We start from the raw sequence: 27,609 nt of genomic DNA, 5'->3' as shown, positions 1-27,609 counted from the left end.
ATACAAATAGGAGTGTTACAAGTTATATACATACACTTATAATTAATAACAAATTATAACTATCTTAATTACATATCATGTATATAATTTTATTAAAATTATGTAATATATCAAAATTAAATAAAATCTACTATAATTTTGGATAAAATTTATTATAGCTTAGATAATATATTATTTATAAATTAAACAAATATATGTAATTGGATTAATCACTTTTAAATTAGTTTTATTTGATTTAAAGTCATTTATCTATTTTACATAAAAATAAAAAAATTAAAAATAATATCTACGTGTCACGAGCTCATTAAACTGATATATGTAATTGATCCATAAAAAAATAAATAAACAATTGTCCATCTCTATCACTAATCGGTCTCTATCACTAATCGGGAGAGCGTGTTTTTTTCTCCAAGAAAAGAATAAAAAAAAGGCCATAACAAATTTGTACCTAAATCGGGTTCACTAAATTAAAATTCCAACAACAGGAGACGGGCTTCTTCTAGCGCTTGCGGATAAAATTTTTCCACGGGCCGTCTGCTTCATCTAGGTTTCTAATTTTGCGCTGCCATTAGACGGACGGCAACCGTAAAGAGTTGTCTAGTCGTCGCCTTTCGCTGCCCATCCCAACCCAAACAGGCAATCTCTTCACTACGCCAACTGCTTTTCAAGGTACACCATGCGTTAAACTTTCTCCCCCCTCTTTTTCTGTTTTAGAAATGTTGCTGATTTCAGTATTACTATTGAACTCTTGCTTTTAGATGAATAACTCCGGAATTTCTTCGATTAGAACCAAGAAATTGAGTGCCAATTATCTTGCATGAATTTTAGTTCAGTGATAATGGCCCATTCTTTGTTTTTTGGTCCCCTATTACTGCAAAATTGCCCTAGTAATGTTTCTTTTACCCCCTATAACCCTGATGTATTAGGAATTCGTGGGGGCTTTTTTTATTTGTTGTGCTGTTGTTTGTGGGTTTCTTGTACTATTCGTGTCTTGGTTTCATGGAATTCAGGGAAGCTGCTGTTGAATGATAGTTTGGCAAGTTCATGCACACTGTTAGGATCTTAATTAACATTGTCAATGCCATGCTTATACTGAAGCTTGTAAATCTTTGTATGTTGTTTTAACAATTCCCTGGTCTGTTCTTTTGGCACTTGATTGTGTTGTTCTGCCTGCTTTGTTTTTTGAAGGTCTTTGGCCTGTTTAGACAGATGGAGCATTGGCTAACATTTGCTTGATACTGGTTCCATTTTCATTCTCTAGGTGCAGTAGTATTTGCAAAAGAGTTAGTTTGAGTAACAACCAGCATTCAATTGGCTGTCCTGTCTTGTATGTTATGCTATCAGACTAGATTAATGGCCTGAATGTTTTCCATCCTTCATTAGGGCAGCAGAACTTGTTACTGCACTTAGTTTGAATCGGGACAAATGAGCAGATCTGCCAGTCATAAAGAGAAGTATGGAAAAATTAGTAATTTCCCTCAAAATCGCTACCATGAAGGAACTGCTGCACGGACAAGGCCTTTAAGCTTTGATGAGATTATGTCAAAAAGGAAAAACAAAAAGAAACTGTTTGAAAATGAAAAAGAGGGAGTTGTAGAAGATATAACAGGTGATGGAAATGCTGAAAAAATTTCTCTTCATTATGGATCTGATAGGGTTAATTCACGAGGTAAAGATTCTTTCCCTGTTCTCCAAAAGCATTTGTCAGAGGAAGATGGAAAGGCAAGTTCCAAAAGGAAAGAAGAAAATACCTACATGAAGGATGGCTATTTAGCTAGAAGCAAAGATAGAGAAATTCGGGATTCAGAAACCAAATTGAAGGCCAAAATGGACAAAGATCAGAAAGCCAAAGGCAAGACTGATGAAAAAAGTTATGACAGGAGAAAAAGAGATGAGCAGAGAAGCAGTAACGCTGAAAATGAAGCTCTAAAGAAACATTCAAGAGAATTAATGGAGAGAGATAGACATGTGGATGAAAGTAGGGGAAAATTTGAGAGAGAAAACAAGAGAAAATACAGAAATAGAGTTGAAGAGAAAAACAGAGATAGATATTCCAAAAGAAAACACGATCCAGGAAAAGGGCATGATTCAGAAACTTCAGACAGAAAGGAAAGGAAGGAACTATCAAAATCTCATTTTGAGGAATTAAAGCTTAAAAGAAGACGCTCAAGGAGTCGAGAGCGTGTGGACAGAAAAAGAAGGTCTATTTCGCCATTGCCAAGGTCACAAAAGCATGCATCTTATTATGGTAGGGAACGTGGGGAGTCATCCTTATCTCTTAAAAGCACATCTGGATGGCAGCAGTCTGATACTGACAAGAAAAAAGTTACAAACAATGGTCTGAGTGGCCATTATAAGAGACATGGTGGCTCAATAAGTGGGCTTGGTGGCTATTCTCCAAGGAGGAGAAGAACCGAGGCTGCTGCCAAGACTCCTTCACCAACTAAACGATCTCCCCCAACTAAATGCACACCGGAGAAGAAAAATGCTAAATGGGACCTTGCACCAGAAGGAGCAGACAGCACCTTTTCTGTATCAGTTCCTTCTAGTTTTCAACTGTCAAACCAAATTGCATCCTCAAACACACATGAAGCAGTTAGTGTAGTTCCTGTTGCTTCAACTACAGTCAAGCCTCTTTCACTGGTTTCTTTCAATATTTTATCAACCAATAAGAATGACTCCATTGACTCTGTGCAACTAACACAAGCTACCCGTCCTATGAGGAGGCTTTATGTGGAGAATGTACCAGACTCAGCCTCAGAGAAAGATGTAATGTCATGTCTTAACAATTTTTTGATTTCTTCAGGTGTCAACCATATCCGAGGAACCCAGCCATGTATTAGCTGCATTGTAAGTTTCTAAACTTGTCAGTTAATGTGCTTCATATTTCTTGTTAAGTGTGTGGTTGTGATTTGGGGTTTTGGCATGTCTTACCAGTTACCGTGTTGTAATTGCAGATGCACAAAGAAAGGGGCCAAGCTCTTGTGGAATTTCTTACACATGAGGATGCTTCAGCAGCTCTTGCTTTTGATGGTTGTTCATTCTCTGGTTCCATAGTAAAAATCCGACGCCCAAAAGACTTTGTTGAAGTGGCAGTAAGAATGACTATCCTACCATTTTGTTATTTTTTAATGTCCTTGCACTGATCTTGTACAATTTTTGTTTATTGCATAACTTTACAGTATTTTGTGGGAATTTTTTTGATATTCTTCATTCTAAAGGCACTTGGCAATGCTGGATTCTTTGGAATGGATTAAAGCTTGTCATGTGTACTTGTTTCATATATCTGTATCAGTTCCTTATTATTTTTGGCTCTGTAATGCAATTGCTATAGGATCCTTTAAATGTAATTTGATTACTTTTCTGTTCATCTGATATTAGCCTATATAAAATATGGTTGTTTTGGCTAGTGAAACTTCTTGGTCTGTGAAAATGTACAGGCAAAGAGAGTAAATTTAGTGGAACTGCTTGTGCTGCTATTTGTAATCAATTGCTTAGCAAATCATATTGGGAAAGTGATGGCAGTATTTATTTCATATATGCATATACATACATGCAGTTCTCTGTGTATATTAGTTAACTTATTTGATGCTACTATCACTTGGGAAATGGAAGTTTAGCGCTTTCAGTTACTCATATGATGGCTGGCTTGCTTCTTCTTCTTCTTCTTTTTTTTTTTTTTTTTTTTTTTTTAAATCTTCCTCCCCCCCATTTTCTAGCGGCATGATTTGGAGCCGAGTGCCTTTTTTTTTTTTTTTTAAAAAATTTTTGTCTAGGCTATTCAATGGCTTGTTTTATGATGTGAGCTTAATTGTTAGACTATGACTAAAAGTTTGTAGGAAATGTACTAACATGGCCAAAATTTGAATTCAAGTGACTCAAATGAAATATGGCCGACTTTCAAGTACACCTATTCTGTATAGAGTTTTATTTTGTCATTCAGTTTTCTCATTAAAGATTACTGCAGTGCTAATCTTCAAAATTGTATGTAATGGAAAAAGTCATGATTAGATAATGGCATCTAGATTTTTACCTTGAACTTATATGCACTTTTTTAATGTGGTTCATGAACAATAATAGTGACCATTCCTACCTTCTGGTCACATTAGCTACTCTTTGGTATTGAGATGGCACTATTTAGTCCTATGTGCTGAAGTCCCAAGAAATTGCTGATAGGATCCGAATTAATTTCCAGCAAAGTAACTGATTAATTATTGAGAGACACATGTGCGATTGTCCCCCAAAAAGCAGGAAGTGATCTCAGAGATAAATATTAGTCCATTACTTGCTTCGAGTCCACTAATATTAGTCCATTACTTGCTGTGAGCCCACTTACAAATTGCTGATAGGATCCGAATTAATTTCCAGCAAAGTAACTGATTAATTATTGAGAGACACATGTGCGATTGTCCCCCAAAAAGCAGGAAGTGATCTCAGAGATAAATATTAGTCCATTACTTGCTTCGAGTCCACTAATATTAGTCCATTACTTGCTGTGAGCCCACTTACCATGTCAACATTGAGTCAATGTTTTTAATAATCAACCCCAGCACTAATGTAATACTGGAGATTAGCTTAGGTGTTAGAAAGTATAAATTAAGTTGTCACCTTTGTATTCTTCTAGTACTAGATTGTGTAAAATTATTGTTCTAGGACCACGTTGCACAAGTTTATTGAACTTATGTTAAAAATCTGGATTTATGCCTTAGATAATCCTAAAGATCTAGGGAAGGTTCTTGTAATTGTGAGATTTTGCATGATTTCACCATTGGCTTTCCCAGGTTTCCTTAATTTTGTTTGAATTGTAGATACAATTCAGATTCTTTGTCAACTTTAAAACTAGGAACAGTTGCTGTAGCTTTACTAACTTTATATTGCAGATGGAATATTCTGTTTGTCTAGTTACATGAGATATATTCTGATTGTCATGTTGGAATCTCTTAAATAGGGTGTTTATGTTGGGTGTGTCGTAATTCACGTACTGGATGGTGGTGAAGCTGTCTCCTAAATAAGAAGATATCCAGGTGTAGTGACAAGTTTCATGTGCATGGAGCTTCTTTTTCTGGCATTGATTTTGGGCCACTGTTCTAGGCTGCCACAACAGTAATTTTTTCTGATAAAATATAGTGCAGTATTTTCCTTACTCAATACTTAACTTCCAAAATGTTTTTGAGATGTATTGCTTTAGGATATTTGGTGGTATTTTGAGTTATATATTATGTAAATTTGCCAAGGCTATGCTTGACTTTATGTACCAATTTGCTTGGCATAATGTTTTGATAATGATCTCCTCATCATATTGTCGATGCAGTGTTATCAGACCCAGCTAGGGCCTTGACCCGGTTGAGGGACTGGGTCGATGGATCATTAGTTCAATAAGTGGATCATAAAAAAATTAATTAAATATTTATTAAGCAAATATTACACTTATTAAATTAATTTTAAATATATAATGCAAGTTTAATTAATTAATTTCCAATATACATAAATTTAGTTAACCACTTTTTATTTTTAAATTTTATATAAAAATATTCAAATTTAAATATTATTAAATATTTTTTGTTTTTGATATTTATAATTAATACATGAAATAAAAAATATTTTTATAAATGAATAAGTATCTTCTTAATATTTATGAAGTATTAATTATATATATTAAAAATAAAAAATAAACATTATTTTATAAATTATTTCTATTATTATAAATAAAAAGGTTATAGTGAAATAACGTCTTAAGTTGGGAAAAGCATATTTGTTTTAATACTTCAAAAATCAAATCCATATTGACTTTTTTTAAAAAAATTTCAGTTTATAAATTATGGATCAGGTCAATGCTTGGGTCACTGGGTCACATGGGGTTAATGAAAAACTCAGCCGGGTCACATGGTTTATTCCAGATCAATTTCTCACTGAGTTCAATGAAAGACCCAGCCTAGTTTAGTGCCTGGTTAACCTAGTCAACGTGCCAGACCAGGTCTGATAACACTATTGTCCTGTGATTGCTGCCTTTTCCAATTATTCATTATTTCGTTGTGACTGAAAATGTCCTTTTTTGAGTGCGGTATGTATGTTTTCACTCTTGCATTTAAGTATTTGTTATTTGGCATTTTCTATTGAAGGGAGCATGTGATTTGTAAGGGGGGCAATATGAGGTTTGTAGTTCCACTAGAATGACATGCTCTTTTCATTGTTTGCATGTGAAGATGATAATGGTTTAAGTGAATATAATGCTAGCATTATTTTTCCAGATCACTTTGGCTCTGAAATGAATGGATGGGACCATCCAAAAGTTTTTATAATCAATTCAAATCCTGATCCTTTTCCAACCATATTGAGGCCCAAGGAGATATAGAACACACATATGCTTTGTGGATATTTAGTTTTCTGAGAAGACTTCCTGGAGTTCTTAGGTTAGACAGTGCTTCATATGCTCAATTGAGAGTGAGCATTTGTGGAGATGTGTCAACATTGCACTAAGTTTCATATGATTTTTGCTTAACAAGTATTATTATTATTATTATTGGCGTATTTATGTTGTAATTACTGCAAAATTTCTTTTCTAATGCAATATTTGTGCATTTAATGTACGTGGTATTTGGCTTATTTCTAGTGGAAGTTGGCATTTGTCAACAGACTTAATATTTCAATATTCACCACGTAATTAGTCCTCTACTATATAACCTTTTGGCATTATCTATCCTGTCTAAAACATGAGGATGATGACTTGGGGTTTTTACTTTTGCTGTATGCACTACACACACTGATATGTGGGTGGATTACTTATCTTTTGGCTTTGTTCTTGTGAGATAAATGGTCTGGTCCCTTGTTTGACAACATATATCAAATTATCAGGGATTGCTCTCTTTCATTATGGAACCAGCCTTGTGCAATTAAAGGCGTCGCATTTTTTTCTCCATACATTATTGTGTTTTGCTTAATTTTAAATTTTTTTTGGGAGGTAACGCTATGCTGAAGTTTGTCTCTGTTGTAAACAGAAGCCATTTCTTTAATTCAACTAGTACTTTCTTCCTTGCATTTCTGTGCTGCTTTGTGTTTTCTGAGGTATATTTGTGGTTATTATTCATGAGCAGGTTTTCAGACAGTTGCTATTTTCATGCAGACTGGTGAACCAGAAAAATCAATGAATGCAGTCAATGCAATAAGCAATATTGTGAAGGATTCACCACACAAGGTATGCATCATCATCTTTCTTCTTATTCTTCATCATTTTACTTTATAAATGTGTTTGTTTCCTTCTGTTTCTGGTTGATGTGGATTTACTGCCAATTTATTTAAATAAATCTACAATTTGTGGATTCTCATATAAATTCTGAATGGTTTTCTTTGGAATCATATGCAAGAAAATGAATTTCTATACAATTATGCTTGATTTCTGTTTCTTTTAAAATGAATTATTTTTTTTTTTGAAAGTTAGAAAGAATTGAATTTTCTCATTCCAAACATGAAAATTGACCAAAAAGAAATCAATTGAATTGAATTCTTGTAAAATTCTAGTTTCCATACAGGGGGAGTATGTTCTAGTTTGAGCCTAACCTACATCCTTTTTATCTTTTGCATTCTTTGATTGAATGGAAGTTAAGAGTCACAGCAGAAATTTTGACCACTTGAGCTAGTTGCCCAAGGCTTTGAGAGAGTATGTTTACTTATAACATAATACTTTTTGTGATATCATTTCTATTCCGTTTCTTGGGCTGCCAGAAAGTCACCTTATGTACACTTTCTTTGACTAGTGGCTCATCTTCGTTGCTTTGTTGTTGTTGTTTCGCGGGTGGGTCTTTGACTAGTGGCTCATCTTCGTTGCTTTGTTGTTGTTGTTGTTGTTTCGCGGGTGGGGTGGGGTGGGGTGGGGTTATCAAATGCATTTAATCTCTGTGTTGACATTAATTAGATGAGGACTTTGTCTGGATTGTATTGTGATTATTGCACTTACCTCTGCTTTCTTCTTCTTTTTTTGTTCTCTTAAATTTGAGTTGATGCAGATCTTTGTTGGTGGAATTTCAAAGGCTCTTTCTTCTAAAATGGTAATATGGCGCAAAAGTTTGTGATCTTTAGTAGACATCATTGTTTCTAGGGGGGCCTATAGTATCTCTTCCCCCTTCCCCTCCCTCCCCCACCCCCCCCACCAAAACATAAAAAAGGTTCTGAACTCCTTTCCATTTCTCTTTATTTTCATTCCTGACACTTTTTTTTTTTTTTTTTTTTTTTTTTTTGTGGTGGTGCTTTTCTAGATTATGGAGATTGCAAGCGCTTTTGGACCTTTGAAGGCATACCATTTTGAAAACAGTGATGATCTTAATGAGTCTTGGGCTTTTCTAGAGGTAATGGAGCATAGTTTGCCATTCCTTAACATTTGCTTTGAGAGAGGCATGCCCGTTGTGCCCTGTTTCCGGGCCATACTGTTGCTTTGCATATGTATTGCAATGTTTCCAACCATTCTTTGTGGTTTGTTTTCCTTTGTTGTAAATTCTCTCTCCTTACCTGGACTGTCTAAGCATTTTTATTATTATTATTTTTTAATCTCAGTATGCAGACCAATCAGTTACACTCAAAGCTTGTGTGGGTCTGAATGGTATGAAGTTAGGAGGGCAAGTAATAACTGCAGTTCAAGCTGCTCCAAATGCATCAACCTTGGTAAGTCATACTTTTCTATAGATTCTTAATTAAATAGATTATGTAATACACGTGCATATGCACTGACCTAAGAAATGACTTGCGCTAGGAAACTAGTGGAAACCCACCATTCTATGGGGTCCCTGAGCAGGCAATGGTACTTCTTAAGAAGCCTACACAAGTTTTAAAGCTTAAAAATGTGGTATGGTTTATATTACTTGGACTTAGATTTAATGTTCTATTTCTTCACTTATTGTTTGACGACCCTTTAGTTTTTGTCAAATTTGATTACTGTTTTCCTAAACTACCCTTTGTATCTGTGTTCTTTTTGGGATGTGAATTAGTTTGATCCAGAAGCCCTTCCATTACTCTCTCATACAGAAATTGAAGAAAGACTGGAAGATGTACGTCTAGAGTGTGGAAGGTTTGAGAAAAGAACCATTCTTCATTTGGTTTTACCTTCTTTGTTCTTCAAAACATGGTTTGGATACTTTCTAAACTCTCTATACTGCAGGTTTGGCACTGTTAAATCTGTTAATGTTGTCAAGTGCGATGTAACTCCCATGTCCACCTTAGTAGCATGTGGAGTCGATGAGGATATGGAATCTGCTAGGTCTCAGCAAGACTTGGGATGTAGTGAAACAAATGCCAAAGCAGAGACGATGGAAGAGACTGTGGACTTTAAAATTGTGGAAGGCAATGGCGGAGAGGATGTTAAAACTACATGCAATCTTTTGGAAGATGAGTCATTTCAACCAGTTTCAGTTGATGGTGACACATCTGTTGAAAACCTATGCGGCAAGAGTGTATTTGAGTCTCAAGAACTTGCTCAGGAGGCCTCAAAAGATGAATCAGACCGCTTTGATGACAAGGTCATTGATAATATTCAAATGAATGGTACGAGTGTGGAAGACAAATTGGCCAATAGAGAAGAGTTGAATTTGGAGGTAGTCAGTGGAAATATAAAGGAATCATCTTTAGATGATCATGCAGTAGGATTAGATGCTATTGAGAAGGGGGGCCATAAGGAAGAGAGTTGTGATCTTGGCCACATTTTTGAGCCAGGCTGTGTTTTTGTAGAATTTGGAAGAACAGAAGCGTCGTGTATGGCTGCACATTGTTTGCATGGCCGGTCATTTGATAACCGCACTGTGACAGTGGGATATGTTCCTCTGGATGTCTACCAGGCTAGGTTCCCGAAATGACAGTGGGATATGAATATTTTTCAATGAAAATGATTGGTTAAAGCACATGTATTCAGAAAGATGATGGAAGGCAGCAAATCTGCTCTCTATGCGTGGCAATGCCAGTACGCAACACATTTTCAACTTTCTGGGGCTGTGATGTTGCACATATCAACATTTGCCTATATGAAATGTAGGAAACAATCAATTTCCAATCTGTTTGTTGATGCTGAAGCCAAAGTTGAATGGCCGGAATCTGGAATTACATGGGGGGTCAGAGTGGTCTACAGAAATTTCAGCTGTTGTGTTGATGAGTCACATCAGGTTTGAGGGGCCCCTTTTCTAATACATGGAGAGGGTAATGCTGGAAGAGTTGTTTCCTGACTATTTTTTTTTTTTTCATCTTTTTGGGTGGTGCTTTCTGATGTACACTTTCGTTTTTGAACTATACTGATTTAATGGAACTTTCCATTATACAAGAAATTATGTGACTTGTAGTTGAATCTATCCACATTATGTGAAGAGGATGGCTGGCCCTTTGCTGCTACTTAAAAATTACGAGTTAATTATGATCGTGTAATTGGCAATGCGGTTTGATCCCCTTTTTTTGCTCCAAAAAATGAATAAATCGTGGGGCTTCACTTGTCTAGCACATGAAAGCGAGAAAACCTAAAAGGTTACCAAAGTAACTAGAGGGGAAGTGGCGGTGGTGTTAATGAGGCGTAGATATTATAAATAAATTTTAGGAAGTTACTTTCTCAACAAATCAGAGTGGCGCAGCGGAAGCGTGGTGGGCCCATAACCCACAGGTCCCAGGATCGAAACCTGGCTCTGATAAAGAGAAAGGCTTCCTGTACTTTTTTCTAAAGTAGGCTTTAACCCGCGAAAACGATGCAAAGAATATTTTAACTTACATATCTCAATATTTATCATGTAAAAAGAATATATAAGCAATTCATTGTTATTGGGGATCCTTTTAGCTTTTATTTCTTTTTTTTTTTTTTTTATCAATATGAAGGTCCTTCAAAATTGCCTAACTTAGTGTAGTTAATTTGATTAGAAAATGAAGAAGAAATAGAGAAAGAAAGCATCTTTATTTTATGCTTGCTATATGGAATGAAATTTATGTTTTTCTCTTCATCTTTAAATTTGTCTTTGTTTATAAATTTTGCTCTATTTTGATAAAGTAAAATCAAGTTCTCACCTTCTCCATAATCCAACATAAAGAAACCTTAACAACTGAACTTAGATTTCTGCTCTATTTTGGAAAAGTAAAATCAATTTCTCACCTTCTTCATAATCCAACATAAAGAAACCTTGACAACTGAACTTAGATGTTGTAGAATTACTAGTAAACCATTTACGAGTTACTGAATTAGGTGAAGAAGGTGGCTGAATATTATTAGTAAGCTACTCTAGTTTTGAGTTATTACACAAACACCCCCATAATAGATATTCTGGTATGCAATTAGTTTTTTTTTTTTTTATAACTTTTGTAGACCTGCATTCAGAAATCATACATACATTTACATTAACAATATCAAAACATTCTTTCGAAATGCTAGTCGTACCTCTGCCTGAAACAGCTTAGATCCTTGGAGTGATAACGGAGAGAGCGTATTCACAGCTACTTCAGTGCCATCTACTTCAGCCACTTCATTTTAGTACACAAAGCTATTTCATCTAAGTGGCATTTTATCAAATATGTAGTGGCCATGGCTGAAAATTCATAGCTACCAACGCCATTGTCTATCCTTTGCTTTGTACTGCTTCTTTTCCGAAATAGATACCGAGGAATGACAATGAGATGAGTTTTAATGGTGGCAATCTACAAAAAGTAGCTCAAAATTTCAATTTTGGGAAAGATGCAATCAGAAGCTGAGATTGTGAATTACACAGCAGTGGATGCCAATAATAGTTCAGGAGACATGACTTCTAAACCTGGAATAGTGTGAGCTGAAAGTGGTATTGCTTCTATCTTGAGGGTCTGCACTTTTCTCTCAATGTTATTGGGCATGTTTAGTAAGAGAAAATGAAGGGAATAAGAGGATGAAGAGGGAAAACGACAAGAGGAATAGGAATTGAAGGGTTGTTTGAGAGAACTCATCTTAATTATTAAGAGTTGAATGTTTAAATTCTAACAGTTCCATTTTTTGTTTGATTAATTGAATTCTACTAAATACACACTAACCACTTAGTAAGAATAAGTGTGGTGTAAAATTATTAGGGGAAGAGGGATAAAAATGGGAAATATAAAAAAATTTAATGGAGAGCCACTCGGCACTTTTAGGTGAAGTTCTTTTAGAGACCATTTATATAGATATTCTCGGCAGTAATTTTACTCTCCCCCTGTTTCGTATTGCTTTTTCGTTCTTCAACTGCTCTTTTACCACTTCTCATTTTCTTTGATTGATTTTCTTTGATTGACCTCTATTGTGTTTCAGGAGGTTTATGCACAGGCAAGGATTTCAGTCGTGATGGGTTTTCATACAAGTTTTCAACTTTCTGGATTTAATTATATTTTCAATTGTTTTTTAGCTCTCTCATCTCTGTAGACAATACATGGCAAATAACAGATAACCCCCTTTGAAGGTGATGTATGCTTCAATTTGTATACTGCATAATCGTTTGTATAAACATCCTAACATGCTAGTTTCTTAGACTAGGCATTTGTCCCAAATATTACTTGGAATTCTGTTTCTTTGAGCTCTTCGATTGGTCTTTTGAATTCTTCCTGTAATATGCCATTGGTACATCCTGCAAGTTTTGTGAATTCAATTTTCTCATGTGATATCATGGAGCTTTTGATCTATGTTGTTACTAACTCGAACTCATTAGCATTTCTTTAATAATTTACCAATTCAGGGGTCTCTCTCTCTCACAAATATGCATAGCATTATATAAAACTCCATCAAATCGGATAATACCATTCCCTTTCCCTACATTGTGTAAGCTCCAAAGCAACGTAATCAATAAATACATATAAATTTACTCTTTCATTAATATAAGCTTAATTAAGTTAAAGATTACAACAAGTGGGATCTGACTTTCAGTGAAGCAAACAACTACATAACACTTCTTTCTTTTTCTCCCATCTATTCTTTTTCCCGCTTTTGCACTTCCAGTATCATCCAACAAAACTTTCAACAACATGCCTAGGTATGGAATAACCTTTTCAAAGTAATAATTTAAAACTACACGAGAACTTACAGAGACAAAACGTACGTCTTGTGTCATCTGAAGGGTTCAACTGGTGCAGATTCTTCCAAAACAGCTGCAGCCTGGAAGCATTCCGCTGCCTCAAGTGCTGATGCACTGGCATCATCCTTGCAGAGCAGCCCCAGATTGTACCATGCAGAGTGGTTCATATTGTCGAGTTGAAGAGCATCAGTAAGAAAGCTTCTGATAATGGGCTTCGATTGGCTACCAAGCAGTCTGAGGACACTAGCAGTAGATATCAAACTTGGGACATGAGTGGGGTCAACATCTAATGCTGCTCTGAATGATTTCAGAGCATCTTGGTGCAAACCCTTTGCTTCATAGAGTAAACCTAACAAAATCACCAGGTTTTCAAAAACCATAACATAATTGAATCAGGCAGAAATCCATTTTGGTTTCATTATAACAAATTATCTCAATAACCTAAAACAATTATGACATTTCATACTTAAAAGGACAATGCTGTAAGATATGTCACCAATCGAGCTCATGGAACAGTAGCTAAAATTAAAATTTCAATCTGATCAAACAATAGAGAATTGATAACCACAAAAATCATATGCAGCTGGGTGTTGACGTAGTGTGTGCATACGCACAGACAGAAATAAGGCATGAACGAAAAATCTGCGAACCATCTAGTCACCTGTGGTGTGCCATCTTGAAGCAGAGTAAGGACTGATAGCCTTGGATTTTGTAAGACAGACTTCAGCATCCCACCATTGAGACAAACCTGTGTACACATTAGCTAGATCATGCCATGTTTCCATTTCCAATCTTCTGTCATGGTTTCCTCTACTCTGCGAATTGGAATGGAAAAGAAAAAAAAATTGTGATATCTAAAAGGACAACAAAAAACTATGATATGTGTCACAATTGATTACAACAAACTTAAACTGATGAATTCAAATTATCAGGGATTAAAAGTTCATGAGAGTTAAAATCCTCAGCAAATGAATGGACCTTCACGGTTGCTAAAATATATCCCCAATTCGCAAGAAAATAACCTCCAGATGCTCTAAATATTATTGCTAAAATCAATAATGAACTTCCATTTTTTATGCACCGATGACTACTGGTTGCAAGATAAAATACTGAAAATCACTTGTTACAGGAAAAGAATTGCCAACTACACAAAATCCAAATTGTCCATTTCTCAAATCCATTAAAAATGCTACAAGAACAAGCCTAATCTGCATGTCAATCATCTGAATACCTTTAGAAGCTTCTTTCCACCACCAAAGGTTTTAGTTCGAACTTGGACAACAGCAAGAAGATGAGTATAGGTCTGTATGGCATCCTTTAACTGGCCCTGAGCAATCTGGAGTTTAGCTTTGGTTCGTAACAGTTCTCCTTGGTCCCACTTCCCAGTCTGATCTAGAGCAGCATTGATTACTGTCTCCGCATCAATAAACCGTTTTTGAGCTGACAATATTCGCGCTAAAAGGATGAAACTTCTAACACTAGATCCAGCCTCCAGTTTCAAAAGCTGCTTTGCATAATGAAGTGCAATATCCAACTTCCGCTGCTCAGCATTTTCTAGGCTAAGATGGAAAATGATATGAGAATCTCTTTCCCTCATTATCTTCTCAGCAGTTTCAAGCGCCTCAAGTGCTTCAGACTTCTTAGAAGTCCTCTCAGTATCAGAAGGAACTGATCTGGACTGAGTTGACAGTAAAAGACCCAGCAAGCAGTTTGCCACACTTACCATCTGGCCACATATACCATGCAATTCAGAAAGTGCTTTGGAAGTGTATGTCATCCCTTCTTCGACACAAATCATATTCTCTGCACAAATCTTTGAAGCCAGTAATAATTCAAGTATGCAATCTGGATTCTCTCTGTTATTAAGTAAATTCCTCAAAAGATTCAAAGCCACCGTATCCTCACCCTCTCCATGGTAACAGAGAGCTAGAGTGCAATATCTTTCTCTTCTCTCCATGGTTCCAGGGAGCAACTCTTCTATCTGATGGGATAGTGCCTTTAGTTCCCCAGAAACAGACAGGGCAAAAGAAAGGTGATCAATGATCATTGGATCCCATCCAATCCTTCTGTAAGCAAATTTTCTTAACAGAATCAATAACAAAAGAACAGCCTCTTCTATATTGTTTCTTGGCACAAATGATCCTTCCACCTGCAAACGGAGATTTGGAGGGCTTGCCTCAGTACCGCTATACAAAAGAAAAGTAGCAAAATCTTTTTCAATCTTGGTTGTGGTTTCCGTCTCCAGATTCCAATGATAGAGTAGTGCCCGCCGGTATGATAAGATAGCTTCCTGTGGAGCCCCAGCAAGCATCCACAGCTCTGGAAGTAATTCAACAGCTTTGTTTAGAATTTCTTGTAGTTTATGATCTGTAGGAAAGTTCTCAGGCAGGCCCTCTGGCAATGCAGACTCAACAGTATCCAAAATCACTTTACATGATTGAGCAGCTTCTGCACAAACAGGTGAGGAAGAAATGTTAGCCACAAAGTAGTGGTAATACCAACTATGCTGCCACAGAAAGCCTTTGACTCGTAATTTCCTTTCTTTCTTTTGTGGCTGTGTTTCAGGAACTCAGGTCACACACATATGCAAATGTAGATGTGTGTGTGTGTGTGTGAGAGAGAGAGAGAGAGAGAGAGATTACCATGCTCAAAGAATAATAGATCATGGTACCGTATAGAAAAAATATTATCAAAGTCAACCAACTTTACATTACTTGATATATAATGCAAAAAAATTTGATAAGATTCATGTTTGCATTTTTTAATTCTTTAACTAATATTGCTAGAATCACAAATGCATAATCAAGTATATTTACCTTTCTTAATAGAAAAAGTATTTTCATTTATTTATTGATTAGATTTGAACAAACTCATAACCTGAAGCATTCAAGCAAAGTGAATTTCACGAGAATTTCATCACCCACAGTTGGTACAACAAACATGGGGATCCTGCAGCTGCAACTGCAAGAAGAAATTTGCTTGAGCAGGGACTCCCAAGACTCAAATATATGCATTTATGATTGGAAGCAACAAGATTTTATACCACTGCACCAACCAAAAATAATTCTGTAAAGAAAAATGGGAACTGAAAATAAGATGACAAATATACCTCTAAACCTTCCAAGACACTGCAGTGATTTTGTTTTCAGAAAAATAGCTTCAAGAAGTAAACTAATAGCATGCACAGACATAGTTGGGGCATCATCACTTTGAGAACGGCGTCGGTTTTGTTCACACTTTCTAGAAATTGAGACTTTCATCTTGGATGTCACAGCAGGAATGTCGATTCCTTCAAACACATGAAGTGCTGCTTCTATATTTCCTTTCTGATACTCAAGCCTTCCCAACAATGCTCTTGCCTCCTATATAATAAGATGGCACTTTAGCTAAGAGACATGTTTGGAAGGTATTCTTTAAAGTAAATTAAATCACCTATTGCAAGAAGATAACAGCAAAACAAACAGATATCATAGAAATGAGATTTGAAATTCTAAAAGACCCTATAGAAATCAGTCTTTATTCCATATACAAATTTTAACATGAGATCCGAATTTCACACAGAACTTAGTTACACATTTGATTTTCATGTCAAGTGGAAACATTTTATAACAAAAGAATAATAATAACAATAAAAGGCATTGAAAATAAACATGTTACATGTGTGACACATGAATTAATATTTTACAAGTATTCCAGCAAGAGGAAACTGCTGCATCCAGGATGTTATAAAATGCATGGAAAACTGAATTTCTAATGTAAACAAGAGAAACAAAATTGAACCCCAAACCATAAAACTTAACCAACAGTACTGTTGCATCACCGCTATATCAACTTTGCAGTAAGTATGTTATCACCATTTTCATCATTTAGATGATCCATTGAAAGGAATTGCCCAACAAGAAATTATTCCAGTGTATGACTATTAGCTGCTCTATTGAAACAAAGAAGGCGCTAGAAGTAAATATCATCCATAAAACCCTAACCAGAAATGACAACTTGCCAATGACATTTTGATGATAATGATTTTGCCAAAATTAGTAGTAAGCATCTCTGCAGTATTGTAGGCAATTTTTGGACAGCTGTTCTTCACAAGAACATAGATGCCAAGAAATTGAAAGGGTATAGTACACAGACATCCTGTTTAAACTGATTTATTAGCAGAAGTTGCTACTCTCAAAACGGTTATGCCATTGGCCCATTTTGCAACATGATGATTCATGAAAGAATTCGGTTGTCCAGACCTGGCAAGGACACAGCTAAATAACTAAGACACCAAAAGAGTTTTGTCAAAACTTTTTTCCAATTACAGCATTTCCATCCACTGTCAAGAAAATGATATAATCCATTAATGCTTGCATCTTCAATATGATAGATTCATTCAAGTGGCAGCCATCACCACAAAAGTTACCATTAAATTCACATATGACACAGAAGCCATAATTCTTTCACCTGGTTAACATTTACTCATAGCAATCAATATGCAATAGAAAAACAAAATTTAAAGGGAGAAGAAAAAAGTACTGACCTCATAGTTGAGATAACCACTCTCGCGAAGAGATGACTCTGCTTCCTCAATGTTGCTATTATCAATCTTTGTATCTATCTCACCAGCTCGAGAGGAATAACCACTCGCTGAGTAGTCCCTAGTTGCCAAGGACTCCGATGAAGCAACCATGTCATCTACTCTTAACTGCTCCCCCGAACGAATACACTTCATCATCTTCCACAATCTCTCCCCAGCGCCAACTCCCCACTTTTTCATCCAATTCTTAAGTCTCATAATGTTTCAGTACACTTGATATTCTTCTAAAATAACATCGACGGTAAGACATACAAAGTTAGAAGTGATTCAGAAACTTAAACAACATATCGTTCATGCAAATATTACTTCCACTGTCCTTGGATGAGGAATAAAACATAAACACTTAAGCCATTTAATTTGTAAGAGTAAAGTTTAAATACTTTTTCCTACCAAAGCAACGAAATTGACCTCCCAATCAACCAAGAATAAAGTTAGAGAAAATAAACCCAAAATGTCATTTTTTTTTTGTTGAAATTTTCCTAGAATTTAACACGCTGCAACTCTTCAAAATAATAAACTGAGAACTCATTCATCCAAAAATTTTTTTTCTTGAAATGAAAATCAATTTCACTGATGCAGCATGATCAATCAATCAGAGCATAAAAATATAATACTAGCTCAAGAAAAGATAACTTTGAAACGTAAGAGAAGAGGGAAACTTCAAAACCCAGAAAAAAAAAAATCCAGCCAAACCCAGACGAATTTGAGCACAATATACGTCACAAATGAACAAAAGATCATGATTGGCAACTATACTCGAAAGTGTATTACAGTATAGACAAAAATAACAGCTGGGATAAAAAATATATATATAATAAAAAAACTCCAAAAGAAAGTACCTTTCATCGAAAAAAAGCATGGACTGAGCCCACAACACATCAAAACCACCACAGTGCATCTCCACAATTCAACCAAGAATCCGAAGCACCAAAAAATAATGTCTTTTCCTTCACTATTTGTTAATTTTTCCCTCTTCTTCTACTCTCCCCGTAGAATTTTCTTTATTCTTTTCTTTTCATTTTAAATTACGTAAGCTCAGTAGTTGTTGAAGTTTGAAACAGTAGATAGAAACTGCAAAGGTTGGATCATGGATGGCTGAGGATGTACCATTCAATTTATGAAAAATCAAGCCCTTGGTATTCTTCTGTGTCAAAGGCGTGAACAGGGGATGATTGGAGAAGAGTATTGCAAATTAATAATAGTATTTGCATACCTAATTGGTTAAAAAAAAAAACAAAGTAATCAGGAGCTTGTTCAAGAAGAGATGAATGGGACCCAGTTGGATATCTACCACTACCACTCCAATTTTGGTCAACTGCCGGCCCCATAATTATAAATCAAACCATTGCTTCTCTCTCTCTACTGTTTTTCAGCGGCGGGTAATTATTAATAAGACGATGGGGAAAGCCAATCTTCAAAGCTATTGATCCCTTCCTGAAACCCTTTGTTTGGTGAAGGAAACGGAGAAAGAAAATTTTTTTCTTTTTATTTAGTTATTAAATGAATAAAAAATTAAAAAATAATTGTTAATTCCGTCAAGAAAAATTACAATTTTTTCATATTTTAAAATTTTATTAAAATAATACAGAGTAAATTATTTTTTTTTCTTTTTATTATCCCCTTTTTAATTTCTATCCATTCTCTTGCTAAGTTATAAAGAATAAAAAAATAAATATTAATAATAAATAGAATTTATCTCTAAACTTTTAAAGATGTTATTAAATTATTTATAATTAAATTAAGATATTGTTAATTGATTTTATTATTTTTATTTAACTTAACTTTATTTAGTGATTAAAAGTATAATATTTACTTTATAAGTCGTTCCTTTTTTTTTTAAATTAAACTTTATAATGTTCACAGCTATATAATTAATAAGAAAATAACAAAATATATTTATTGTGATTTGATTTGTAAGGCCAAACCTAATTAATAAAATGAATAAATATTATTTTATCAAGCAGGTTAATCTTCAAATAAACTCACTAATGCCAAATTACAGGATAGACTAGCTGGTTTTTCTTTTGTAAAAAGTGAAAGGGTGATGATTATCCCTTCATGCAAACTATCAATTATTAATTAAATTTTTATTAAATAAATAAATAGACTCATTAATTTAATGATTAATATTTATTTAATATTTTTAAATTTTATTTATTTAAAAAAGTTTTATTTTTTAACATTTGAAATATTTAAAAAAATAGATTAATAAATAATATTTTTTTAGTTAAAAAATAAATTATTTTTAAGAGAAATGAGTTCCTCATTTTAGAAGAAAAAATTAATTTTAATTTTCTGAATTTTAATAATATCATTTAAATGGATAATTCAATTTTAATTTTTAAATTCATAATTAATTAAGTTTAAAAAATTAAAATTTAATCATGGTGCAAGCATTATTATTTAATTATTATACTATTATGGAAATAAAATTAATAGAGTAGGTTTAAAAATCCCATTAGGTTCTTCTAATTCAAGGAGAACCCATTAATATCTTAAGTCGTTTTCGGCTCCTTTGAGCCCAGAATCCAATTGACGCCCTCCACAAGGCCACAACAAGCTGCTCCAGCCTTTTTTGACTTCATCAACTGATATCATGAACTGATAATTGTTTAGCTTCGGCTTATTTAGCCCAATAACTAAATTTTTCATTCATGATTAATCAAAGGATTAAAAAGCTCTGAAGCGCAAAACTGTGTTGTTTTCATCAGAAAAACATCCAAAAGTCTCGAGCTTTGTTATTTTCAGGGTACCCACATGCTTTGTTATAGCTAGCTAGGCAACTCAAGTTTCAGTAGGCATAGTGCAGGAGAAGTAATAATGAAAGATGACACGTGAAATAGCCTTCCTTCTTACTCCAGAGGCCATTAATTTGTTGCTGGACATTCGAATTCGAAGCAAAGCTTCTGCTGGTCCCATTCCATCATAAATTCTAAAGAAAAGAAACTTAAAGACAAGGCATGGGATGAACAAGGAATTGGCTTCAAATTCCCGTGTTTTGGATTTGTAGCCATAAATGCAATAGGGCACATACAACAACAGAAGCCCAGCCATAGCAATAGATCAACTCATAGCAATTAATACAATGTCTTTCCCTACAAAATTATAATTATATTCTTAATTCTTATTAACTCATGCATGATATTACACATCAGTAATTCTACCCTGATTAAGATCAAATCATATATAGCAATAGAGAAATGATTTAAACTTTTTCAAACTAAAGCTCTCATCGTATAGCTCATTCGTGAATATTATATATGTTAATATTGCATGCATGCAACGTTCAAGTTTAGTGATTTCCAATTCCACCACTTCTTCCAACTCCAAATCGACCTCTTCACCTGTCGGCTTTCTCTAGAACAAAGTTTTCTTTCCATATTTGTCTTGCTAATCAGGCCTCATGCATATTTCATCATGTAATTAATGAATTCATTTTAATTTTCAAAGTGGATTAATTTAATAATTTTCTTAGCTTATGGCGACCAGGGCTTATGTAATTCATAAAATGTTAAGAGTGTATATAATTATTTAATAATGTCTGACTGATCATGCAAATTAGGAAATATCCATTTTGATTGTTTTTACTATTTCAATGTTTTATAAACATAATACTTTCAACTTTATACGTATATATATATATGATAAATTAATAATTTTCACAGTAAATTGTACTGTACTTTATCTAAAATGTACTTGGGCCTTGTAGTAATGCGGGTTTTTTAATGGGCTGTGGGCCTTACGGCTCTATTCCTTCAATGAAATATTTTTCTTACTTATGAAAAAAATTAGAAAAATTTAATTACAGAGGTATTATTATTATGTGCATCTAATATAAATATATCACCTCTTATAACTATATGAAACTCATTCTCTATTTACAAAAAAGATTTATTTTTATATAAAAGATGAAGCATTACGTTTATATATAATGAAAGTATTCTATAATTTTTCGTTTAGATATTACAGTACACAAGCATTTACTTCAATACTATGTACGAATCTTTTTAGAGTTTTAGATCGAATTGAATAAACTGTATTAATTCAATAAGAAATATATCAACTGAATTTATTACTTATAAAAATTAAATTGAGATTATATCCAACTTGTATCAAAAATAAGTTCAAAATTTATTTACATGTTCATATACTATTGACTTATTATTTCATGAAAATTATCTAACATGAAATTACAATGATATTATATAATTTTTCTATTTGGCAGAGATAATAGTTATATGATATTATTTTGATGAGATTTTATAATTTTTAACTTAAAATGGCTTTAGGATATATTTAGATAATTCAAAATTTAAAAGAAAACCTATTTAATAATATAAAAGATTTGATATTTCAATCTTTATAAGCTTATCCCCGATTTAATCCAGTTTAAGCTGAATATAAATTTAAAATATATAATTTTCATTTCTCCAAAATTATTCAGCCCGTATTTGTATTTTTCGCAATATTAATTAATAAATTCATTCCATAAAATGAGTTAATTAAGATCAGTGAGCTATAAATTTGAAATCTGCTCCACGTTGATTATTTAAATCAGCTATGTGGATGAAGGCCCATGAACAAGTTGGAGGCTTGAAATTGTGTTGCTCATTGATATATGTGGATTAAGGCCCATATATGACACATGTCAGGATTTGAAAAGCAAATCATAAAGCATGAGAACAGACGCGCCTCGTATACCTGTGTCGTTACCGTCGCAGGATTCTTCTTTCTCTTTCCTTTCCGATTCATCGAAAGTCCAACTAGCACCCTCTGCCCTCTGGCCTCGACTAAAATGACCATTAACTCCTGGTTTCTCTATGTTTCGTTTTTTTTTTTTTTTTTTATATGGAAAAATTACAATATAAAGTTTATACAATTTGCACTTAGATCCTTAAGTTTTCTTCAAATTAGTAAATTATACAGTCTTTAATGAATATAACTAAGGTATTACTGCGGCAATTAATGGGTTTTGTAAATAGAAATATATTAATAAGAGAATTGCTAAAAAAAGATAAAATACTATAAAAAAATTGATTAATTATTATGTCCATCCTTCCCCACCACAAGCTGCTCCTGCCAAATGTTGGACAGTGAAATTACCACTTAGTACAATATGCGCGTTTGCCTTTTTTTCAATATTAATATAATGGATTATATCATGATGTCATTTCAAAAACTAGATCCCGCCACGGTTGATTCTGGCTTGAACCGATCCAAATTCATAATTATGGACTCTAATGTTTTGATTCGGTTTGATTTAATTTAAATATAATAATCTAATTTTTTAAATTTAAATTTAAATTTTTTTAAATAAAAAATAATTTAGCTTGAAATGGCATAATTCAGTTTCACTTTAATTTTAGTATGAATTTTTTATAATTCAAATTAAATATAATTTTGATTAATTTTGATTTATAATTTACTCTTAATAATCTAAAATTTTTATTTTCATCGCTGGTTAAAATTACCAAATAATTAAATTAAAAATTTATAAGTATAGCTTTTTACTTTTTAATTTACTTTTTCTTTATTGCTCCTCGTATGATCCAGTTCATCGTATATATTTACGAACTGACAATTAGTATAAAGACATGTAATTTTAAGTAAAACACACACAGGCACCCCTATTAAAAGAGATAACTAATACCCTCTTCGTCTCGTAAAAATAGCTTTACTTTTTTTTTATTTGTTTTATAATATAATCTCAATTTCCTTTGTAAAAAATAATAAATTCTAATGCCAATGTAAAGTGATTTTATAAAATATTATTTTATTTAATAAATAATATAAATATTTATAAAAATGTTATATTACATCTATTTTAAGGTAAATTTTATGGTTATTTTTGTTTAAAATAAAGTAAATTTACTTTATTATGAAAATTAAATGTTTTAACGAAATTTTATAATTCAATTCACTAAATTTTTGTAAAATGATAGATTTTTTCTATAAATTACTTGTGAAAAATTTATTAATTTAACAAAAAAAAATCCTCACGTAAAAGAATATATATATATATATATAATATTTTTTAATAATATCAACAAAATATTATAAATAAAATAAAATTAAATAAAATATATTTATTTAATATTTCATATTTAATATTTATTATTGTAATTAAAATTAAAGATGTTGTAAAACATATAATTATTTAAGATGTTGAAATAAATTTCCATAATTAACTACTTTAGAAAAAAAATTATCATTATATAAAAATTTAATAAAATGAATTATAAAATTTTATTAAATTATTTTATTTTTTATAATAAAATAATTTTATTTTATTTTAAAACAAGTAGCTAGATGACATACCTTAAATACAGTAACATTTCTATTTTAAATTCAAAAATGTTTTTTTTTATAATTTTTATTTTTTTTGATAATATATATTTTTCAATTATTAATCCATTGGGGTGGAATTTGATCGGTGGGGACACTTTTGTCATTCCAATACAAAGAATGGCATTCTAGACATTTTGTTAGGGACACTTTAGAATCACCGGCCATATAAAATTGAAGAGCACCGATTTTCCTTATTCGTCTCTTCTTCCTCCTTTATAAATCAGTTTCAACTCTCTCTTCCTCTTTCTCTGTTTTCACTCTCGCGTCTCTCTCTTCTGCTCTCTTGTTTGAAACCTCCACCGCCGCTTCGCCGGTACGAGTGGTGGCGAGGCTTTCAAATATATTTTCTTGCAACTGATCCGGCAGGCAATAGTCGGATTCCGGTTGCCGTTTTCCTCTTATAAGATTCATTTCTTAATCAAATTTTAACCAGATAGCATTTGCTTTCCTTTCCTGAAATTGGCTTTCTCAATTTTTGCTTTGGAAGGAAGGCTTATTGGGAAAACGTTGTGTATTTTTATGGTTTTAACCTTTGCATTTGGTGGTTTTTACCATTTACTTATTAATCAAGCAAGTTGTTGAGTCATTCCATCTCTCCCTCTCTTTCTCTTCCCATTCTGGACGTTTTAGCCCACTTCTCGATAAAAGATAATTTGACAGCTTTACCCAAAACAAAACTCCGTTTGACGCTTTTGTCCAACAATTAATTGTTGTTTGACGGTTTTACCTCCTCAAGGTCTTGGTTTTTTTTTTTACCTTTGACGTGGCATGTTTTCACTTTGAAGATGAGCTATCATCCTCGTAGGATTTTGCCACCTGGCGCTTCCAAGAAGCGCAAGGAGCGAGAGGCATTTTATCCGACGAAGCCATTGTCTTTGGCTCAGCTCTCAGCTAAGCCGGCTTTAAAAGCTGATGAAGAGTCCGTTTCTTCTAATCGGTTGCTGGCTGGGTACATGGCCTACGAGTTTTTGACAAAAGGCACTTTGTTCGGGCAACGATTCGATCCGGCACGTGCTGAGGAGGTGCCTTTAGCCGGCGGCTCGGTCCAATCTAAGAGAGGGAAGCCGGGATGGAAGAAAGAGCACAATAAGAGTTATGCTGAGGTGGCAAGCATATTGAAGACCGATGGGGCCCACATCACGGGTATCGTTAACCCTAGTCAACTAGCTAGGTGGATCCAGCAGTGACTCTTTGCGTGGCGGTATCTGGTTGGAGGATTGAAATCAGTCCAGGGAAGAACATGCTGGGTACTCAAGTGCATGATTAACTCTCGCTCTCGAGGTGGTGAGTTCATCTCATTACCTAAAATAGGATGGAAATTGGATGCCATTAATCTCTCTCTTTCACTCTCTGAAAACAGAACTTTGCTTTCTCTCTGTTACAAAATTTTTACGTGGAAGAAGCATTGTTGAGTTGGTTTTATGTGTTTAATTAGCTCCATGTCCATAATAACTGTTTAGATGTTAGTTTCTTTACTTAATTATTATTTTCCCTTGAAATTAAGATGGTTTGTGTTTTTTGATCAATCAGATGTGTGTGAATGCTTGCGTGCAGATGCTTTGTGTTAGCCTGTAATTAAAGTGAATGGTTATGTGCAAATGCTTGCGATTTGTGGGAGTTGATGGGGCGACATGTGGGTCATTGATGAATGCACGCTTAGAGCTAGCAGTAATGCATGTCGTGCATGCATGTTTTTGTATGTTTGTGTATCTGTTGATAATTGGGGGATATGATGATGAATGCTTGGGATCGAGTGATCGAGAGTTGAGTACGTCGACCCATGGCCACGGATCGAGTGGGGTGAGATTTGATATGCATGCATTTTAAGACTTCATTACTTATTATGCAATAAAACTCGAGACGTGATTATGCTGGAAAGTAAGGAACCTTCCATTTTGTTGGCCTAATTACGAATTATATATCCTTAAGAAAGAATATCTTCTTAAGCAAGGTTGTCTTTTCTGGAAACCCCTTGCTGGAGGTAATATATCGACAAAGTATAGAAGTTTCCTTGGGCTTTCTTATTATCTCAGGGTTATTCACACACATATTATAGTAGACAGAATAAAGTTTGGAGGTGGAAAATCCGATTAGATACAAATTCTCTTCTCCGCCTGATAATATAGAGTGTCAAACGCACATTAGAAGTTTCTTTGTGCTTTCCTCCATTGTTAATGTAGATGCACACTACCAGCATTCATATTTAGGGCAGAGAATACCACTAACCTCTGATAGATATCTTGACATTCATATTATCCTCACATTACATCTAGAGGCTAATTAAAGTTGTTGGTAGCCTTGATTTAGTTTAGTTTGATTTGTTTCTGTGCTATATTGAACCACCAAATTGATGAAATTTTGTTTTTCATGGGAATCTAGTTGTACTTGAAACCCACTATTTTTATATGTTAATCCAAGCTATTATTAATATTACTATCGACAGAATGAATCCCACCCACAACCACTTGTCAGTGTTCCTATTAAAATAGCACATTATTCACATAATAATTACCATTTCAAACTTCAAATTTTGCATGGTTGACTGCATACCATCAATGGACAATCAAGGGGGAAAAAAAAAAAAACACTTTTGTTCTAAATGGGAAGGTCCCACGTGTAATTTTCCTTTTTTTTAATCTATAAAATAAAAACAAAACAGATTTAAAATATATATACATATTATTTCCATCTTATTAAATATGAGAATTCTCTTCTTTATCGAATAAGATTCGATTCTATTTTTAATTTTATTAAAAAGTATTTTAAAATTATTTAAAAATTTTAAATGCATCACATTATGTGAGAGAATATGGGTTTAAAATCACTAAAAAATTAAAATGAATGAATAAATAAATAAATAAAAATTCATTTGTCAACATAGATAATCAATTAGGATAGCTTTGTTTGTCACCACCTTAGTCATAAAATCAAATGGAGAAGGGAGGGGTTGGGTTATCCCACCCTCTTTAAAAAGTAGTGTCATAGTGATTTATTCTCCAAATATTCAAAACACCATTCCAAATCAGGCTTCTGTGGGAGAAAATCTAACAATAGTACACAGTATTTGATTGAGTTGGGATACTGTACAATCGAGTTTTAGAAGAATTCTAATTTTATGTCGCAGATATTAATTACTCGAATTTATTTATATAGATTTTATTTAAAATAAATTATTTATAAAAAAAATTTAAATGAATTATCACAGAATAATGTATGAATTTTATTTTTTTTTAAATAAAAAATTTTTTAAGTTAAAAATAATTAAATTCTTTTGAATTAATAAAAAAGAAATAATTGAATTGAAATCTTGTAAAATTTTACATTTTAAATGATAATAGTATTTATAATTTTAATATTATATTTAAAAAAAATTAAATTCAATTATTATAGAATTAGTAATTTTAAAAATGATAAATTATTAATATATATAAAAATAAATTTTATATAAATTATTGATTAAATAGAAAACTAAATTGCCAGAAAATAAAAATTATTCAAATCGTTTACTAATCAAATCGTTTTCACAGAAAATAAAAATAAATAAGTCAAGTTTAAATTTAAATATTAAAATTAAAATATATTTTTATTTATAAAGTTTAACTATATACCGTTAGGGATGATAACAAAATAAAATATTCATAAAAATCATCTTATCTAAACCCA

The 27,609-nt window shown here is 33.2% G+C and overlaps 3 protein-coding genes and 1 non-coding gene across 7 annotated transcripts; 3 read left to right on the top strand and 1 right to left on the bottom strand.

The window, feature by feature from the left end:
* The first annotated feature begins 443 nt into the window (after window positions 1–443).
* On the top strand, window positions 444–10,384 carry LOC110673618 (splicing factor U2af large subunit B). 3 transcript variants are annotated; one of them, XM_021836748.2, is made up of 10 exons: window positions 444–669; window positions 1,384–2,850; window positions 2,958–3,095; window positions 7,121–7,192; window positions 8,001–8,042; window positions 8,250–8,339; window positions 8,545–8,652; window positions 8,741–8,833; window positions 8,976–9,055; window positions 9,146–10,384. In XM_021836748.2, the coding sequence occupies exons 2-10, from the start codon at window positions 1,426–1,428 to the stop codon at window positions 9,834–9,836; spliced, it is 2,739 nt and encodes a 912-aa protein (XP_021692440.2). In that variant the 5' UTR covers window positions 444–669; window positions 1,384–1,425; the 3' UTR covers window positions 9,837–10,384. The 3 variants fall into 3 exon arrangements, with proteins under 3 accessions (XP_021692440.2, XP_021692441.2, XP_058001175.1); XM_021836749.2 differs by having other exon boundaries at window positions 1,262–2,850; XM_058145192.1 differs by having other exon boundaries at window positions 1,189–2,850.
* A 196-nt stretch (window positions 10,385–10,580) lies between these two features.
* Window positions 10,581–10,652, top strand: TRNAM-CAU (transfer RNA methionine (anticodon CAU)). The gene has a single exon. It is a non-coding gene; the product is annotated as a tRNA-Met (tRNA).
* Window positions 10,653–12,792: 2,140 nt separating this feature from the next.
* Window positions 12,793–18,889, bottom strand: LOC110673620 (protein NPGR2). 2 transcript variants are annotated; one of them, XM_021836752.2, is made up of 6 exons: window positions 18,438–18,889; window positions 17,542–17,822; window positions 16,126–16,378; window positions 14,248–15,464; window positions 13,678–13,831; window positions 12,793–13,365 (listed from the first exon to the last, which is right to left on the bottom strand). In XM_021836752.2, exons 2-6 carry the CDS (start codon window positions 17,794–17,796, stop codon window positions 13,049–13,051), a joined length of 2,196 nt encoding a protein of 731 aa, XP_021692444.2. In that variant the 5' UTR covers window positions 17,797–17,822; window positions 18,438–18,889; the 3' UTR covers window positions 12,793–13,048. The 2 variants fall into 2 exon arrangements, with proteins under 2 accessions (XP_021692444.2, XP_058001176.1); XM_058145193.1 differs by lacking the exon at window positions 18,438–18,889 and having other exon boundaries at window positions 17,542–18,321.
* Window positions 18,890–24,731: 5,842 nt separating this feature from the next.
* On the top strand, window positions 24,732–25,133 carry LOC110673624 (uncharacterized). Its single transcript, XM_021836759.2, has one exon. The coding sequence runs from the start codon at window positions 24,732–24,734 to the stop codon at window positions 25,131–25,133; it is 402 nt and encodes a 133-aa protein (XP_021692451.2).
* Window positions 25,134–27,609: the final 2,476 nt, after the last annotated feature.

The sequence above is a fragment of the Hevea brasiliensis genome, chromosome 4 (assembly GCF_030052815.1).
Source record: "Hevea brasiliensis isolate MT/VB/25A 57/8 chromosome 4, ASM3005281v1, whole genome shotgun sequence".
NCBI classification, from domain to species: Eukaryota; Viridiplantae; Streptophyta; class Magnoliopsida; order Malpighiales; family Euphorbiaceae; genus Hevea; species Hevea brasiliensis.
This window is presented reverse-complemented; position numbering and strand designations above follow the sequence as displayed.